At 38.0% G+C, this 19,983-nt stretch overlaps 1 protein-coding gene across 3 annotated transcripts in view; it reads right to left on the bottom strand.

Annotated features, from left to right (window-relative positions):
* Positions 1–19,983, bottom strand: part of LOC148939147 (patched domain-containing protein 3-like) — a 260,903-nt gene that overhangs the window by 147,858 nt on the left and 93,062 nt on the right. For all 3 annotated transcript variants that reach the window (XM_089106538.1, XM_089106540.1, XM_089106539.1), the window contains exon 3: positions 17,519–17,595. In XM_089106538.1, coding sequence (XP_088962664.1) covers positions 17,519–17,595 — 77 coding nt within the window. The remainder of the gene's footprint in view (positions 1–17,518; positions 17,596–19,983) is intronic.

Genomic DNA, 19,983 nt, shown 5'->3' with positions numbered 1-19,983 from the left:
CCCTCTTCCGATTTTGAATAATAGTTTTCCCACTGCTCTCAATATAGATTCTGATGTAAGGTGTGTAAAATGTATAGGGTAGACCAAGAGGATCAAAAAATTCAATCGTCTTCATTGTTTGAAAGATGCACAGCCAATGACCCGTCAGCACAGTCGACGGACTGCTATTAACAATAATCAAGGTATCAATGACACTTTGAATTTTTCCAAGAAAGTCCGAGGGCAGACAATAGGATTTGTAGTAGGAGATGTAGGGGTCCATATTAAATACATTGATTATTTGACTGGTGTTCATGGTACTAAGTTTAGCAGAACACTGCCTTTAGGAGTAATTTCCAAAGATCTTTCATATTGACTTAGTGAGATAATTGCAATACTCTCAGCCAACGGGTCGACAAATGTATACTCTTAACGCACACTCCCTGTACGTACTATACTCATATCCTGCGTGCCAGAAAAATCCAATACAATGATACCATATGTTTTAGCAAACATATCTTCGGTTGTACCATTTTCGAATAGTTGCGAATCGTGATCTAGGGTTTGCATGGTCAACTCGTACAATGTTCTATAAGATTTATCAAAGGATAGATTGTAGAGTGGAATACCGTTTACTTTTCACACAAGAGATGAAAGTCCAAACATCTCGAATTTATGTGGGCAGTCAGTCCATGATCCTATTGCACTGGCGCTTTTTACAAATGCCAAAGTAAGTTTTGACGGATTTTCACCATTGATAAAGGATGAATCGGTGAAGGTGCGTGAGCCCATTGCAATATGACGTTGATTGGTGATTGTATGAGGAACAAGTAGTTTAATATTATTTCCATTGGCTCTCAGTTTTTCCACTGCTAAAGCAACAGAACTCATGACGTTTTCTTTGCGTACACGAAGTGTTGCCGAGGTAAGAGAGAGACTTACATCCGGATTGGCATCAAGTTCTTTTCACAATATGATATTGGATGGTACAAGCGTTAGTTTTATATCCACTTTAACATTGGGTGGTATCCATTGGGTTATATTAAATATTTCATGATATATTTTTCCAACTAGATGTAATTCACTAGTTGTAGCATTTTTAAGCGCATCTGTACTATCAGTATTAGTAATATATTCATACCCATTGGAAAAGCCTCTCAATACTTTACATGACTTACGTGTCATTAACTTGAATTGAAGATAGCTTGTATAATTTGAGAGATCGTTGTTTGTGCGCACCAATTTGCTATTTATGTAGACACTGATTTGACGAAATAAATTATGTCGTATACAATTTTCATAGGATATTCCATCCCCTCGAATTGGCATTGAATTATCGGATTTCCGGACTTTCATTTGCAAATCTTTAAATGATGAAGAATTATCCATAAATTAGTCTTCATGGGAATAAATTTGAAAGTGGATATTATCGGAGAGGGGTTGTTGTGGATAAAATTGTTCATAGTATACATGCTTGACACTCACATCAACATTTTCAGCATTGAATAGATTCAATGAGGCGGTGATTGAAAGCTGAGAATCCTTATGTGGTAGGTAGGACAATTTAGGAGAAGAAATCCAGTTTCGATCTAACAATTTTCTTCCTGGGCCTTCTTCTTCTGTTTACAACACGTGTCGGCTTTTTCGTTCTCTTCTTTGACAAGAGGTATGATATCTTTCGTCTCCGATCTGAGTGGAGACTGATGAATGATGCATTGTTTCTTGACCTTTTTAAGCCTTTACCATTTTGTTTTAATCTCTCGCCAAGGGTTCGCGCACTGGACCTAAGATTTTCCGAAGCACTTTTTTTAAAATCCTTGCCAGAGCCCCAATCGTATAGTGTAGAGAATGCAAAATCTGTCGCAGCCGGTACAAGATATTTTCTAGCCAGTGGTAGTGCAGAGCGAAAGAGCTTAGCAAACCAACTGCCAAGACCGTAGCCAGACATTGACGAGCGACCTTTGTAATAGTCCATTCCATTGCCCTGTTATCTTGGGCCAAGAGTATTAACATAGCAGTCAATTTCAGGACAAGTGAATACCACTTTTTTATTAGATGTCTTGCTTTTGAATGATGGGTCGAAAATGGCATTTAATCACAGCCAAACCTTTTGAAATTGCTATGAGATCGCCCAATTCGGTTCTTAGTGTTAACTGACAGAGTTCCAAATAGTAAGTGCTTATGGGAATATACTGAAGATGCTTTATATTGTAGTGGTGAATATGTTCTTGATTGGTTTTTCGTTCTCAAGAACTCGAAGGAGGGGAACATTTGAAATACCAACCCATAATGTTTTCACAGATGAAGCATAGAGAAATATACAGGTGTCCAAGGAAAAGGCAGGTGGACGTTAAGCAAAAAGGAAGTTAGTGTTTCCGGCACTTTTACCATTGATTATATTGAGCTGAAAGCCAAGAACATCCTTTAGATTATCATTGAGAATAACCTTTTCACTGGCAATAGGTGAACTAATGTAGATCTTGCCCTCCTCCTTTGAATAGTTGAAATGAAAGGCTCCTTTTTTACGAGCTGAAATTCTTTTATTAATAGAACGAAATACCTCGTTCATACAGGTGAGTTCCTCGCAGGGTAATTCAATGTATGAATAATCCATCTAATTGATTTGTTGAATTTGTTCTTGATCACCTGTTGGTGGCGCCTAATCATAGGGTGTAATTTTTATTTCATATTTACGATTCTTTCTCAGGATGTCCTAAGTATTTTTGAGAATACAGTCGACAAGAGCCACTTCATACTTTCTATTGTCTTCGAATTTGATGGTGGGTGAGAGTCTCGTCCAAAAATCACTTGTTCTATTCAAGTCATTGTAGAGATGATCGGAAACATTGGACATGAAAGTCAAATAGAAATCATTGGGCATTGTTAATATCTTCAGCACTCACACAAGAATCTAAATCAGAGTTGTATCCTAGCCAGCAAACAAGCAACTGTTTCTTGTCCATACGAGTCCGACTCTTTTATATATTTTCAATTTGATAAATTTCACAAGTGTTTCTAACTTTTTGCAGCTCATATTCATAAAAACCGCCGAGAATCTCATCATCTTTGGTATCTCACAGTCGATATGTCATGTGATCGGTGTCCAGGATTGTGGACACTTTGAAAAGTTCGGTGCTCCATAAATAATTACCCTTTTCAAAAATATTGGTGGTTCTATTAATTCGAACAGTATCACCAACATTGAATTTCTTCTTTTTCTTCTCGATGCCATTGGAATATTGCTTTAGAAAAGCATCAAATGTATTTTGTAATTTCATTGTTGAAAATGTCGGTGACTACACGTAGATACTCGGGCGTGCTCTGATTAAGATCCAGCAAAATGTAACCGTAGGGCTTTATAGTCGCCTGAGTGTACGCTGACAACAAAAATTTTGGAGCGCCGGGGTCTATCTGTATATTCAGAGTTGATAGTGAGCTAGAATCACGAGCAACTCGATAGATAATATAGATAGAACAATTCAAAGCAAGGGTTTGCAAGCATTTCCTCTGATGAATCAGATTGTGTAGAACTAGGGTTATGGAAATGTGTTCATGATGGGAGCGAACAGTGAACAGTTGTAGCATTTCCTGTGAGAACTGTTCAATGGATTCAGCCAAATCATCAATAATGAGCCACGAGTTCGGTTCAATACTATTGAAAACATCGAGTCCCCGTATGAATTGTATTGGTATGGATGTGTCAATAGCTTTTATTTTATCTTAGGACTCCTGCCAAATACTATAGCAATAGTAGATTTTTTTCGGCTTTTCCAAAAACATTTTATCGCAATTTTGAATTATTTAGCTAACAGTGTTGTTTTCCTTGACATTGAGGGCCCACGAAGACGCGATATGAAGTGTGTTTTGAATTGACACATGTTGCTGACAACAGTTGGCCTACAACTAGCTGTAAATCATAAATGTCAAATTAATAAGTTGCATTAATTTTCCTCTTGATGTATCTATTCAAGTAAATTAAAACAACAATATTTCATAGCAGCATTTATTTCGGCACTGCATGAAAAAAAATATTTGTTCAACGTGAACTGCAATGATAAGAATAACACTTGTTCAACAAGAACAGTTGAAAAAATTTCTTGGTCAACATGAAAACTCTATTTGTTCAACAAGAACTGTAATTATAACATTCTATGTACAATATAAATAAAAACACTCTTGTTCCATGAAGGGCAACAATTATTGTATTTAAAAAAACACTTTCCTGCACATAATTTTTGTCCATCAACAGCACTATTGTCTTTAGACACATTTCTATACAAAAAACACTTTTCTATGCAACAACAAAAAAAAACACTTGGAACCTGAACTAGGACAGTTGAAAATTATAGTGAATTTAAAGGTGGGACCCCCCCCCCCCCCCGGGTCGCGGGGCCGAAGGCCGGCCGCGGACGGGACCCCCCACCCCACTGGGCGGCCGCGGGAAGGGCCCCCCCCCCCGGGAACGGCGAGGGTGAAAAAACTGTACAATAGTTGTCGTCACTGCTACAGGTTAGTAGTTGGGTCAATGGTGGGTAGATTGGGTTAGATGAGGTTGGGGTAAGGTGAGGGTGGAGCATTTAATTTATGAATGGGTTGGTGGTGGTTAGTGGTTGGGTTAGTTCAGATTAGGTTAATTTATCGAGACCAAGTTGATTGCGATAGTCTATGCATTCAACTCGGTCTGAAATACGGTAGTGGCCATGAGGCATGGCACTCACACCATTCTCGAGCACATAGACTTTGTCAGATATACATGACATTGCATTTTTTTCCACTCTCACAGTATAATTTCTATACTGTAGAGAGCGAATTGCAAGCACTTGTGCTCTCGGCACTAGGCTACTTTCTACACAGTCTCTGTACACACTCATGTTGAAATTACTCTTTACAAAGTGTGTAGGCACCCCTTTACGCGCCTGCTTTTCATCCCCACTGTGAGTTTCAACGCAATAAACTTTGGGACCCGGGAACACCCCCCTGGATATTAAATCACTCTCCGTCTCTTATTTTAACATTAATAGCTGTTTGGGGGCTTGATGTTTCACCAACTCGGGTTAGAGGGATGGATTCCAGTTGGTGAAATCCATCCGCGATCTGATGTGCTCCCCCTTTTCTAAATTATCCAATAAATCTTCGGTCCCATTTACCTTGAGCAGCAGAGAATCTGTATCCCAATAGTAAAGTTAAACCGCCCCCTCCCGGGGCCAGTGAACTTTACACACTTTCTGAAAGAACGACAATCTGCGATTTTTTTACATTTTTAGTACTGAACTGCTGTCTGCAATATTCTTGTTCAGTACCACATTTCGCTTTCACCTGTGTAGAAGAACCATGCTAGCCTCTTTGCTCGTGAACGATGTAAAATTGGGATCTGTAATAATTCTTGCCCGCTCTAGAGGGTCAGTCACGACGTCACAGCGAGATCTGTTACGTACGCTTTCACACATTTTGCCAAACGCTGACTTTAGGATGAGTTTGTACATTTCCTTTTCTACCTTTGAGTTTGCCCTAGAGCGTTTATCGAAAAAAGTATCGATAAACGTTTTCAACTAATGTCGCTGATTTAACTGTAGGATCCTATGTATTTTGGTGATCTTGAAACTATTCTTCACTATCCAGTGCAAAAGCACATGGTAAACAATGATATTCTCTTTAGGGTCCAAATCAGCAATCAGTTTCTGTTTGGAGGGAGTCCAGTGCATCCCCATATCCTCAACCAATGATCGATTGTAGGGGCTCAGTGAGTCCCTGCTCACGGGCCGATTGATACAAGAAAAAACAAAATCTTTGACTGAGTCGTGAAGCGCCAGCGGAATGTGACCGTCAATTTCAAAGAACCATCCTTGTGGCCCATTGTCCTCGACGGTGGTAATGTCGGGGAACTCACAAGGATTCTCGAGCCATTGATAGTTCCCACACGGAAGAGTAGTGGGACATTGCCGAGGGGTACAATGAGTTCATGTCCAAGAACACTGCATTTGACTTTACACCGGTGCTTTTTCCGCTCGGATCGGTTGATAAGACGCGGTCCCCGTGAAAAATATACCCTCCACTCATTTAACGCTCTGCAAAAAGGTTTTGATATACATCTGTGATTAGGCCTAGTTCCTCCCAACAAATTTTTTAAATTAAATCCATCACTAAATTGGGTATGGAAAAATAATATCCTATATCTAACCCGAACTCTGAATAGATTTCGTCTGTATTCTTACAGACTATATCCAACAGAGTTAAAACGTCACTGGCCAAGTACAGTCAACAATAATCCCACCCATTTTTACAATCCCCCTTAGCCCACACCTTCTTGGCAAACTCATACTCCTCGGCTGTGCATTCATTACTGGTCAGTGAATTATAGAAAGCTTCAATTGGAGGTAGTTTCACCTCACTTAAGCAAGCGCCAGAACAGCAATAATGATATGCATATACACCTTTGCAGGTCAACAGGTCATACATTTCACTGTATGGAAAGTGCTGTTTAAGAAAGGGAAAGCTATCAAAATTGTCGCTTTTCTGCACTTGAATCAATTGACTCAATGCCTTGGGAAAAAAACTAAAAGAATCTAAAAACCTGATTTTATTCCAGCACGTATGCCCATTATCCACTGCCTGCCATTTCAGCTCAAGAAGCAACAACTTTTCGGCCGATTTGGGAATAATGTTATAGGTAAATGAATTATTTACCCATGGACTGTCTACTCCCTCTCCCTCCCTGTGCATACGTGCCAGTGCCGGTAAAATAAATTTTAAGTCATAATTTGAGTTGTGAATAAAAACAGGGATAAAAAACTGGGGGCTAACAATTAAACTACACGATTGATGCGCACCCTCCCTACAATTACTACCCCCCGAGGATCTGTCCGGCCAAAAGAGATCATGGTGTCGGACTTTACCCGGCCCCCCTCGGTGTGCGGTCGTAGCCTTATCCTCCTCTACAAAGTATCCCTTAAACAACCAACAAAATTTTTGATTCTTAATAGTTAGATGATCCACAGCAGAGAGCACCAATGGCTAATGCGTATTTATCAAACGAGAAAAAGCAAAATTAGCCGTGCCAATTAGCTTAGTCAGTGCCTTGACCATACACTCATTCTCATCCAATGTCACAACTATTTCTAACAACCGCATGGTATTAGAACTTTCCCTTTGCGCCTGTGCATAGGACACTGCAATAGCCTGATGTTCTTTGCTTCGGTTTGGGAATCGGGGATCATTCACCTCCACCAGCTTAGCTTCACAGTCTAAAGATATTTTGTTGCACTGGAGGAGGGTGTTCTGGAAATTTTTAAAATGTAAAATGGCCCTATCCCCTGAAACTGTTTCCACTGTCTGGTAGCCATGCCGGCTACAATGCCTCATGTGATTTTGCAACTTTAATTCAGTCCAAAATCTAGAGAGGCATGTTGGGCAGTAGAAACGTCTCCCCTTATTCTTACCATCCCCCAGAACTCTACTAATGTCTGTGATAGGGTTAAAATGGCCAAGTGCATTCGGTTGACTAGGTGGTGTGTATAACAACCAAACCCAGTGTCTGACCAAATCAATTGATGGGCCCCTTACAGGGAAGACCACCCCCTTCTTCTTTAAACGACTCCCATCTTCAAATTCTGTTTCATACTGAACCACAGTAACGCCGATATTTAAGTGGGCATTTGCCCTTTCAAAAATATCAATAGATCGTAGCGTTACTGGGTATTTCCCCTCTAAACACGAGAAATCTACAATTGGGAAATTGGACCCTTCCTTCCCATGTACAGCCCAGTGATCTAAATTCGTCTTGGTAGCGTCACGTGCTAGAGGCTCGAACGCTGATATGAGGAAAGCATACTTGAAACATTTTTGACCTGTTTAAAAACAGATCTTCTGGAGACCTTTACAACCTACTAGATCTGGATTACAATTTAAAATAGTATCACTCTCAGAACTAGCCCCCCCCCCCCTCTTAAAATAAAAGATTTCTTAAATTTACATATATTTACGCTTAAATTTTCAATAAATAAAACTATAGACCCACTCCCATTTTCGTTATAGTTCTCGAGATGCGCAATAATTTGCCCTACCCACTCCGAAAAAACTCCCTCAAAATTTTCTAAATTTGGATAAATTACGCGCAGCTCGGAATGTATATAATGATAATAAACTTCACTTTTCCCCTCATTTAAATAAAAAACCTTTAAAACAACAGAAACCTTAATTGAATCCCTACCCACCCCACAACTGAATTTGGTTCCCCAGTAGTGCATGAATTTTATCTACATAAGCATGCACAATTTCTACAGGGTCAAACACAAATTTTCCCTCCCATAAGGGAATTAAAGGGATCCCCAAACGTCGCAGTGAAAACAACTATATTATTTAAAATTGTTTTGGACAATTGAAAATTGGGAAAAGTTGTAACCTCCTCTTGTTTATCATCCCCTCCCCCAAGTTGTTCAACAATATTTGGGCGATGCTCCACTTCAGTTGCTTGAAATGGAAGTAGGTAATCAGTGGGAGGAGGGTTCCCAGTTAATTCGTTTGTGAAATCCTCTAAAATTTGTAGGGTATTTGGACTCAAGTCCCCCTGCCCAACTGTGCTAGGTTCTACATTGAAATAATTACATAGAAACTCATCAATATTAGATGGTACTTCAATGGAAATAATAATACCATGCCATTCGTTGATAGCTGAATTGTCTTGAATGTCATGAAACTCCATTGCCTCTTCAATGAGTTCTTCCTCTTCTTCACTCGATGGTGAGTAAGGGACCAATGGTCGTCCAACCTATAAATGGAAAATAGCTTATTTTCAAAGTGTTCAAATCATCCCCTACTGTTAAAATTTGGATTATTATTGCTTAAAACACGCTTAATAGCATTTGGTTAATTCAACTGAAAGTTCCAACTTAAGATATTTACAATCTAAAACAACGCTTTACATAGAGGGCACTAATTTGTTCAAAAAATAGTTTATTTTCAAAGTGTTCAAATCAGCCCTACTGTTTTTTTTTTGCGGTGCTTTTCGGGCCCGCAGCGCATCCTGCGGCGCTTCTCTGGCCCGCGGCACACCCTTGCGGAGCGTCCCTGCGGCGCTTCTCGGCCCGCGGCGCATCCCGCAGCGCTTCCCGCAGTTCTTCTTGGGCCCACATCGCTTCCCACAGCGCGTCCCGACCGGCTCCCATAAAATCTTTACATAATGCCCGTCAAAAGTTGATATATTCGCTTAGAATGCATAAGTCGCTATTTTTCTCTAATTCCATACTGGTTCGGTGAACTCATCACACAATTATTGTAACCCGTCGCGCGCGAGTGTTCTGCAGTCCAAGACTGAACTTCAACAGGTAGGAAAATGCCGGGAACCGTTAGCTTGGTTTCCCCTCGCTGAAATCTTGGCATGATAGAAAGCTATTTAAAAATAGTTCAGTGCAAATTAGAACGTCAAGATGTGCAATGGATAAAAGGAATAATCTCTCTCTTAAAACTATGTGAAGAAGAGCATTCACAGAGTTGCAAAGATACCTAAAAATATTCATTTATGGAATGGTGGTGACGAGAGAGAGGGGATGCATTGAAAATAGTAAAGATTAGAAAAAAAGAGCAGTTTGACAAGCAAAAAAATTATATTTAGGTATCTCTGAGGGAGGGCAGAGAAAATAATGGTTGGGGGTGAGGGGTTAATATCTCAGAGATAAAATTTTAAACAATGTCGAAAAATAGTGAAAAGAAAAAACATTGGAAGAAATAGATATGTATTTCTATAAGATAGTTTGAGGGAAAAATGCTCACATTTGCAAATCCTGGCTGCACTTGGGTGCCGGATGGTCCAGGTAGTACGTGTTGGAGGGCGGACGGGGCGGCAGCGCTATGTTCTTGCGCAGCTGGGCCAGCAATGTCTTGGGCTTGCATAGATGAGCCAGCGAGGTTCACCATCCTTATGGCCCATTCTCTTTTTGGTTTATGCCCAGCCTGTATGGGGACTAGACCTGTTGTGGCTGCCTCACTCTCTCTTGCTCTCTTACTGGGTGGCAGCGACATGTATTCTTCACAATTGGCCTTAAAAGAAGAGAAAAAATTTAGTATCGAAATAATTTCCCCTTTTTACAGAAAGAAAGTTAGTATCCTCATCCACATAATTTTGTCTAGAAAAGCATTTATCACTAAGAAAGGCCCCCCTACGCCAGCATTTTCAGTAAAGCAAAAAGTAAAAATATACTACACTCAGAAATCAAATGCTATTTTAATTAATTAAAAAAGGCTTATTAATAGACATCCCAACCTAACCTTACTTTTCATGCAAATCTTTGTTTTCATTTTACAATAATGGCGATAGAATTGAGGCAAGTCCCCTCCCCCCCCCTTTCATCAATGTCCTAAATCTATTGTTAGTAATTTTTTTTTGTAATAAACCCGTTTCACCGGTTCTACAGCAAATACATGTTACGAATCCACAAGCTTAATATACAGTAATCTCTTTTTGATTAAAACCGTTTTAATTTGATAAAGAGGGAAACAAATACTTTTTATCATTGAAACCTTTTGGTTAAGTCGCTAACGTTAAGGATTAACAAGCAGGAAGTGCAATTGTGGGGTGTCACCTGTTTAAATCATTGCGGAAAAATGTTTTTAAGTCAAGTAAGGGACGGTGGCTTCAATGGAAACGGTTTATTAATAGCTATGGGATAGACAGAAGTTGATTGTCTCTTTTTGATAGGCTTACAAAAATAATAAATTTATTGAAAAAAGAGAAATATTTCTATTAGAAAGAACTATATTTTTAAAAAAAGTGGGGGGGGGTTGAGGGGGTTTATGAAATAAAAAGAACATATTTCATGTTTTATAGGGAGTATAAGGGTTGCATGGTGGTTAGGGTGGTGGGGGGAGGGGGTACTTACCTAAATATACTAGAGGGTGACCAAGGAAAATTATTTTATTTGAAAATAAAAAATGTACTTACATTGCTAATTGTGGCTGTCAAGGCTTCTAATTCATCAAATTTATCCATTGTTGTTTGAACTATGTCAAAATACTTTCTGATAATTTAATCACATTGCATGCCCGTTATATACGAAATCTCAAGGGTGAATTGTTATGTAACGGGGAAAATCATATGTAAGCAAGTCTCTGATTGGCTGAGAAAGGATATGTATCCGACTCGCTGATTGGCTGAGAAGGAAACACGGAATCTAATTGTTTACAGGATTCCATTAGGTTTTGCGTACACATGACCAAAACAACAACAAGATCTTGAAGGAAGTGTCATTGACCCGGTTCCATTATACTCAATAATCCATCAAAGTGAGAAAGTTCCTATTTTTCCATTCTCACTGACAAAAACCATAAAAACAGACATAAATGTGAGAAAGTTCCTGTTTTTTCATTCTCACTGAAAAAACCATAAAAACAGACATAAAAGTGAGAAAATTCCTGTTTTTCAAGTAAGAAAATACTGTTTTTTCATTCTCACTGAAAAAAACCATAAAACAGACATAAATTACTGTTGACATCCATGAAAAACATCAAATAACCTAACCAACATACATAACCATCCAAGGAAACATCCACCAATGTGAGAAAATTCCTGTTTTTTCATTCCCACTGACAACAAACAGACATAAATTATGTAAAAAAAAAGTTGTAGGTGGCAGCAGGGGTGGGCAATCGGACCTCCTGAGGCATCTCTACTAACGCCGCCGAAGTGTCGTAACGCCGCCGGGGCGCCGTAGGCGTGCCGCTGCCGGTAGAGGTGGCGGCGTTCGGTCGACTTTAAATTAGTTTTTCGGCAATTCTTTAGTGCGTCAACCGCAAAGTCGGAGCTTTTCCTTCTCGTGTGGTTTAGTATTTCGATTTTCCTGATTAGAAATCAAGCAGGGCTTGCACTATCCCCGAATTTTTGGGTATTTCCCCGAAAATCACGCAATCACGGTGCCACCCCTGGCGATTTATCCCAAGTAACTTTCCCTGCCAAATATTACTTTGCATATCATAATTCTTCTCTACTCTCTTGTTCATTAATTTTCGCCCCTTTTGTTACTTTGCATAACCAGACAGATGCAATATGCAATCGCAAATATTACAATATACACAGTTCTAAATATGTTGACAAAAAAAAGTATCGTTATTATGAAATGAGTTTAAATCATTTCGAATGTAGTTTCCCAATTGCTTTTTCTAACATCCTTCGTTTCCAAGACTTTTATTTTCAAGTTGAATAGCATTATAGAACGTACTTACTACTAAACAGCTTCAGCATTCAGCAGGATTTTGAAATTGACATCCGACAAATTGTTTATGCACCTTAATTTTCAGTTTGCAGATTTTTTTTTTGCTGTTTTTAGATGGTGTTTTCTTAATGTTTAATACTCAATTGTACAACGCCTGATAGAAAATACAATCTTCTTTCTGAAACATTTTTACTCCCCCCCCCCCCCAAAAAAAAACCCTCTATTGAGACTAAATTTAGCTATAGACTAAGCTATGTACAAGGTTAGGGTATCGAACCGGATGTTACCCTAAAAATATGATTAATAAATAAATAGTAAATTATTGCTTATAGGGGGGATAGGGGGCTATCATTTTCAAATGATATTACCTCATTTTTTTTTTTAAAGCAGGGATGCCAAAAAGATAATTATTTTTTTCATTTAAAGTGGAGACAGAAGAAAATGATATCAAATTCCCTGGGAAACCATTGAAATATTTCGATAGACTCAGGGCCCCCATTGGGACTTGTTCATTGTCTTGGGTATTTTGCGATTTCTCATAGACTACAGGGCTGATTTGGCTTTTGACTGTGATCCCTTTTAATTAGATTCTTTGGATCTTGTTGAATGCCACGGCGAATCTATTACTCAGTTTTCCAATAATTTGAGGTATATCTGAATAATTTCAACATTTTTGTTGTTGTCTTTGTACCCCTTTACTCATTCCCTCAATTTTTTTTTCTTCAAAAAACGATAAGCTGTTTAACGTTATTTTGCGTGTTTGTTTGAACCATATAGTGACCTAGTTAATTATCAAGTAAATTATTTTTCTAATGAAAGCTGAGACGGTATCCTACCAAGGTGGTATCCAGAGGAGGGGGGGTAGGGAGGTGTGCAGGGATCCCAAAAAGTTATTTTTTTTAATTTAAAGCAGAGACGGCATCCTATCAAGGTGGTATCCAGGGGGGGTAGTTAGCTATCATATTTCAATGATAATACCTCGATTTTTTTTTGAAAGCAGGGGTGCCAATAAGTTAATTATTTTTTTATGCTTATTTCAGTCTACTTATTATTTCATTTAATTACATTTAAAACGGATGAGCTTTTCATTTTTTACCTAAGAAAATAGCTGGCACTTCATTTTTCTTCATACCGAATAAACCATTAAGTGTTTTTTGCTTCATTGTAATTGAAGTGTTCTCATGTGAAGTGTTCATCATGTATTTTTCAATTTGATAAATTTACTCCTTTTAGACGCAGTTTATAATTTGACTGATATTAGGTATCAGTTTATAATTTGGAATGAATCCCCAAAAGAAAAAACGAATAATATCCAAAAGAGCAGCCAAAAGCAATAAAAAGGCAGCAGTTCAGCCTTAGCCTACATGACATATATTCTATAAGAGCCAAAAAAACTTTCAAATGTAATTTTTTTTTAAGTTGTTATTAAAAACCAGTTTTTAATACAAGATGGCTTTTTATGAATCCAAAAGAGCAAAAAAAAAAAAAAAACAATCAAAGTCGCCCATTTCAACTGTTTTAAAGGTGACAAAATAGATATAGGTAAAGAGGATTATTACAAAATTAAACTTCTAAGTTCAAAGTTATATTCAAGTTTTTACCCAGATAACTGACGAATTTTGTGATACGGTATTTGAAGTTTTGTATGCAGTGACGCTCGATGAAAAAACTATTAATTTGATAATTATTTATGTTAAGAATACATAGCTAATAGATACTTCAACTATTCGTATTATGCAAGGGTTCTGAAACGCCACAGCCATTTCGTTTCTACGAGATTTCTGCTTCTCTTGATGAATAACGATGAAGCCCAGTTTCCAGCCAGCGACTTGTGAATTTTTGAAAACATTAATGTTTGCGTTCAACATTGATCGTGCCGGCGGCGCGCCGCCGATATCTTACCGGCGGCGTGGCGTGGCGCGCTGTTTTTGGCCCCGCCGCCGCCGGTCTTCCCTCCTGGGCGCGGCGCCGGGGTCTATCTGCAGTGCTTGCCACAATTCCGTCAAGCTTAGCAATCTTTCGCTACGCTTGGCATTCACCAAGTGGTGTAAATTATTTCTAAAATTTTGTGATCCCTCGACTGAAACAATCACTAGTCAAGTCGTCTGTTTAAAGTTGCACAAGTCATTTAGAAATCAATATTCGCTACGAGTTTTTCTCTACTGAGGATTGGACGGCTTCCATTTTCAAAGTTGACAGTGAAAAAAGTCACTCTTACGTAATATAACTGGAAATTCAATACAAAAAGCAGATTTTTCTCCACAACTCTTTGAATAATTACCTGGATTCCTTTCTCTTGTGCTACAAACTAAATTTGTCACATATAAAAAAAAGAAACAATTATTGATCTGGTATGTGCGAACGGGATCTTTTACGGGGGGGGGGGGGAAAAAAAAAATATTTGGTGAACTGGATAATAAAGTACCCAGAGATTAGATAAAATTAAGATCTTCGCAGGGGGGAGGAGCTGATCAAGAGCCGAACTCCTGCGAACGCTCCTATTATTGATTGGTTTAAGAACGGGGAAAAAAACGAAAAAAAAAAAAATACATTCGGCAAGCCATTCCGAAATTTGCCAGAATATCTAGGAAGAAATTTATAAAAAGAAGTAGGCTATCCACCTCTTCCCAAAATGGGAAGCCTAGAGACAGGCATTTACGGAGAGGGGGGATAATAAGATACTCAAGAGTGTTTTCATTCTTTGATTCCCTGTTCTTTTACTAATTTCCTCCGCCTACAACACATATCGAAAGTTCGTTTGTATATGAGCCATTTTGGGGACATCCTTAATTCTGCTTCCTTTCAATTTTACCTTCCCAGAAGGTTCAAGCACCAAGAATAAGGGATGTGGTTGTTCAAGAAAATGTAAAGGGCATGGATTTTTCCGTTTTCTAATGAACATACAAAAAGGGCATTTTTAAAAACACCAGAGAGGGGGGGGTGCCTTTGTATTTTTATTTTGTAATAAATAAAAGTTCAAATAGGGATAAAATCCTTTTAATAGATAGCGATGATGATAACAGTGATAGAAATTCCCAAATTACCAGATATTTCGGTCATATATGCAGTGACCGTCATCTGTGGTAAAACTAAAGTAAAACAATTTAAAAAAAAAGTTTATATACGAAATCAAATAACATTAAATATTGTTTAAATCTCTAATTCTTTTCAAAGCAAAGGTGAAAGCTAGTTTCTTTGACCTTCTTGGATTCGGTTCATTAGCTTTCAATGATATAGCATTTGGACAAAGGTCAACTACATTGGGTGAATTGAACTTTACTCTGTCAGATTTTAATAAATCTGATAATTAATAAATTATCTGCGTCTTATTTTGTAATGAAAATACCACAAAAACGGCACTTCTTAAACACAGGAGGGAAGGCAATGCCCCTCCCCTCTCCCAAATTGATGCCCCCGCTGAGAAGCATTTTCTTCAATTTTAAGTGGGGAGTATTCGTCTGAATTTCCTAGTTGGTATTCGTCTGAGTAGTAGGAGTATTATTAATGATGACGGTCACTGCATATGTGACCGAAATATCTAGCATTTTTTGTGAAATTTATCACTGTTTATTAAAAGGATTTATCCCTATTTGAACTTTTAATTATCGTCATATATAGCAAAAATTATACAAGTCCAATGCATTCTGTCTAAGGCGAATGCACTGGTACCCTCCGTCACTTGTTTTTATATTTCTGAAGCCGGTTTTCTGAGACGTAACCTAAGTGTAATTCTTGAATGTGTTTCGAATAACCTAGAAGTGCCCAACTCCTTACTTAACAGGCCAGAGGAGCCTTTCTGGGGGTCAATACCATGTTTTTGTGCCTAATTTTGTTTTTACTAAAAATATATCTTATATAACAGTAACAGACACTAAAAAGAATAAAAAAAAGCTTTTAGATCCACCAGAACCATTGCTGGTGCATCGGGTGTAGAATCGACATTTAAGTCGCTGAGTCTTTTTTAACAGAAAAACGTAGTAGCCTTGTAGCCACTAGCTGTTACTGGTGTCGTTACTAGCCAAATTTTTTTTTTTGGGGGGGGGGGGCTAGAAATCTTACCGACTGGCTGGTCATTTCTCCCGACAGTTTAACTGTTCAGGAGGTTTCACACAATTTCACACATGAGGTTTCATACAATTTCACTGTTCATTCTTTTTACGGGCTTAAAATTTTACAAAGGAGGTTAACTGTTCAGGGGGCTTCACACAATTTCAGACAGGAGTTTCAGAGGATTCAATTGTTAATACTTTTTACTGGCTTAAAATTTAACACAATAGGTTAACTGTTCAGGAGGTTTCACACAATTTCAAACAGGAGGTTTCAGAGGATTCAATTGTTCATTCTTTTTACTGGCTTAAAATTTCACACAGGGGTTTAACTGTTCAGGAGTTTCACACAATTTCGAACAGGAGGTTTCACAGAATTCAACTGTTCATTCTTTTTACTGGCTTCAAATTTCACACAGGAGGTTAACTATTCAGGAGGTTTTACACAATTTCACAGAGGAGGTTTCATACAATTTCACTGTTCATTCTTTTTACTGGCTTAAAATTTCACAAAGGAGGTTAACTGTTCAGGGGGCTTCACACAATTTCAGACACGAGGTTTCACAGAATTCAAGTGTTCATTCTTTTTATTGGCTTGAAATTTCACGCAGGAGGTTAACTGTTCAGGAGGTTTCACACAAGTTCACACAGGAGGTTTCATACAATTTCACTGTTCATTCTTTTTACAGGCTTAAAATTTCACAAAGGAGGTTAACTGTTCAGGGGGCTTCACACAATTTCAGACAGGATGTTTGGAGGATCCCATTGTTCATTCTTTTTACTGGCTTAAAATTTCACACAGGAGGTTAACGGTTCAGGAGGTTTGACACCATTTCAAACAGGAGGTTTCACAGAATTCAACTGTTCATTCTTTTTACTGGCTTGAAATTTCACACAGGAGGTTAAATGTTCAGGAGGTTCCACACAATTTCAAACAGGAGGTTTCACGGAATTCAACTGTTCATTCTTTCTACTGACTTAAAATTCCACACAGGAAGTTAACTGTTCAGGAGGTTTCACATAATTTAATACAGGAGGTTTAACATAATTCAACTGTTCATTCGAAAATTTCACACAGGAGGTTAACTGTTCAGGAGGTTTCACACATGAGGTTTCACAGAATTTAACTGTTCATTCTTTTTAATGACTTAAAACTTCACATAGGAAGTTTTTTAACCGAATGGTTAAAAAAAGCGGTAGTATTTGAGACTAAATGACTTAGATACTTCAGTACTTAAAGTTACTCATGTACTTAAGTAAAATGACATATGTACGGACAAAAATACAACTTACCGATAACATGCATTATCCCAAGATAATTTACCATTCTCGCTCTTGCTGTTCTCAATTCTTTCTTGAACGTCGGCCATCTTAAAAAAAAATATCTTCATGCAAAAAAAAACCTCCTTGGAAGTGAAGAATAAATACATTCTTTAAAAATATTATAAGATGACTTGCTTTTCATTATAAGCTTGTATCTAATGAGCGAAGGGAGGGGGTCACCCTCAAATTTTTTTTACTGAGCCCCCCCCCCCAAAAAAAAGAAGAAAACAACAGAAAAATTGAAAATCGAACTGTAAGAAAGGAGCGACTCGGCTAAATAGTAATCAAATCTCTAAAAACCGGAATTTTAATATCAATAGATATATTAAAAGAATCAGCTTATTATGTTGATTCCAAATATAGGCCTATAAGACATACCAAGCTTAGTGTAACCCATAAAAAAATACGAGCCTGATAAAATTTGCCTGATTTTTGAAATAGGGGAAAACATCCCCTAATTTTCAAGGAATCTTAATAAAAATAGAGTCATCATATTCAGCGTACCAGAGAACCCTACTGTAAAAGTTTTAAGCTTCTATCTGCAAAAACGTGGAATTTTGCTATTTTTCCCAGAAGACAGATCACGGATGCGTGTTTATTTATTTTATTATTTTTTTTTTTTGCTGTTTTCCCCAGGGGTGATCGTATTGAAATGATTTTCCTAGAAGATCGGGAGCGGGTGAATTCGAACTGAAATTAGAAGCTCTAGTGCCCCATTTAAGTGACCAAAAAGATTGGAAAGCAACTGGGCCCCCTCTCATGCCCATTTTTCCCCAAATCGATCTGATCAAAATTTTGAGATAGCCATTTTGTCCAGTATAGTTGAAAGATCAAATAACTATGTCTTTAGATGTAAAATGACCCCCCCCCCCACAGTCCGTGGGGAGAGGCCTGTAGGTTATGAAATTTCTGGAGGGTGAATTTTCCAGGGGAAATGTTACACTGGAAGGATTTGACAGAATTACTATACGAATTTCTTTTTAATTGTCTTACATTCTCTTTGCCGAACTTTTCATGTGGAGACCTTACGGGGGGAATTACCCGGGGGCTCTTTTCCGCATGTTTTGATTTCCGGGAAGTAATTCCCACGGAAGGGGACAAGGAGGGGGATTCTCAGCGAGGATGGAACTGTCTGGAGGGAATTTGAAGGGAGTGGTGCACTTTACGTTGGATGAAATTTCCACGGGGGAGCGTTCCGTGGGGGGGAGGGGTATATTTCATAGAGGGTGAGCCAGATTTACCGGTATTATTTGAAAAACGAACATAAAATATTCCATAAATGAAAGATTGCCCCCTCCTCAATACCTTGCTCTCTACGCTAATGTTTGACTTTGTCCCAATTTTTTAAGACCGGCAACTGAAACACGGGGACCGTTTAATTAGAATAATGAGCTTTTCAACTGAAACACGGGGACCGTTTAATTAGAATAATGAGCTTTTCAACTGAAACACGGGGACCGTTTAATTAGAATAATGAGCTTTTCAACTGAAACACGGGGACTGTTTAATTAGAATAATGAGCTTTTCAACTGAAACGCGGGGGCCGTTTAATTAGAATAAAGAGCTTTTTTAAAAGTGCTAAGAGCTTCAGCGTAAAGAGCAAGGTATTGAGGCGGGTGGAACCCTTCATATACGGAATAAATCTGCCAAAATTAATATACAAATTTCGCTTTTATTTTTCATAAGGTTCGAGCCAAATTCGAACCTGTATTAGTTGAAAAACGTTCAGAAACTAAATTTAAAAAAAAAAAAATTTTTAACTGAAAGTAAGGAGCGACATTAAAACTTAAAACGAACAGAAATTTTTCCGGATATGGAAAGGGCTGTCCCCTCCTCAACGTCACGCTCTTTACGCTAAAGTTTGACCCTTTGTCACAACTCTAATTTTTAAAACAATAAAAATTTTAGCGTAAAGAGCGAGGCGTTGAGGAGGGAACAGCCCCTTTCATATACGGAATAATTTCTGTTCGTTTTAGGTTTTAATGTCGCTCCATACTTCCAGTTATTTATTATTTTTTTTTTTTTAATCAGTTCAAAAGGTTAGCTTTTTTTTAGCACTGAGGACGGCTTGGTGGAAGTTCCGTCAACTAAATGTTGCTTTAAAATAAACCAAAAGACATTCTGTTTATGGCTGCCCATAAGACATTTCAGCAATATATCGAAAATTACTGGGGGTATTAAGTTGAAACTTCTAGGGATAATACTATTACTACTTCTGCTCTTACAATTTAAATAAGTAAAAAGTGTTCTTTTTTCAATTCTCCTAAAATTGCCCTCGTTTTTTGTTATTTACATTATTTTTACAATTTTACGCTTTTGATCAAACGGTCTTTAAAGTACAGGTAAAAAACCAAAAAGAATTACAGGTACTTATGTATTATACGGTAGCCACGAAAGAAGTCAAGTTTGGTTGATGCTAATGAAATAACCGAATT

Source organism: Artemia sp. Qi Xiang Cuo, chromosome 21 (assembly GCF_049724085.1).
Source record: "Artemia sp. Qi Xiang Cuo chromosome 21, ASM4972408v1, whole genome shotgun sequence".
In the NCBI taxonomy this organism is placed as follows: domain Eukaryota; kingdom Metazoa; phylum Arthropoda; class Branchiopoda; order Anostraca; family Artemiidae; genus Artemia; species Artemia sp. Qi Xiang Cuo.
The sequence above is the reverse complement of the archived record's forward strand: the minus strand, read 5'-3'. Positions and strand labels throughout refer to the sequence as shown.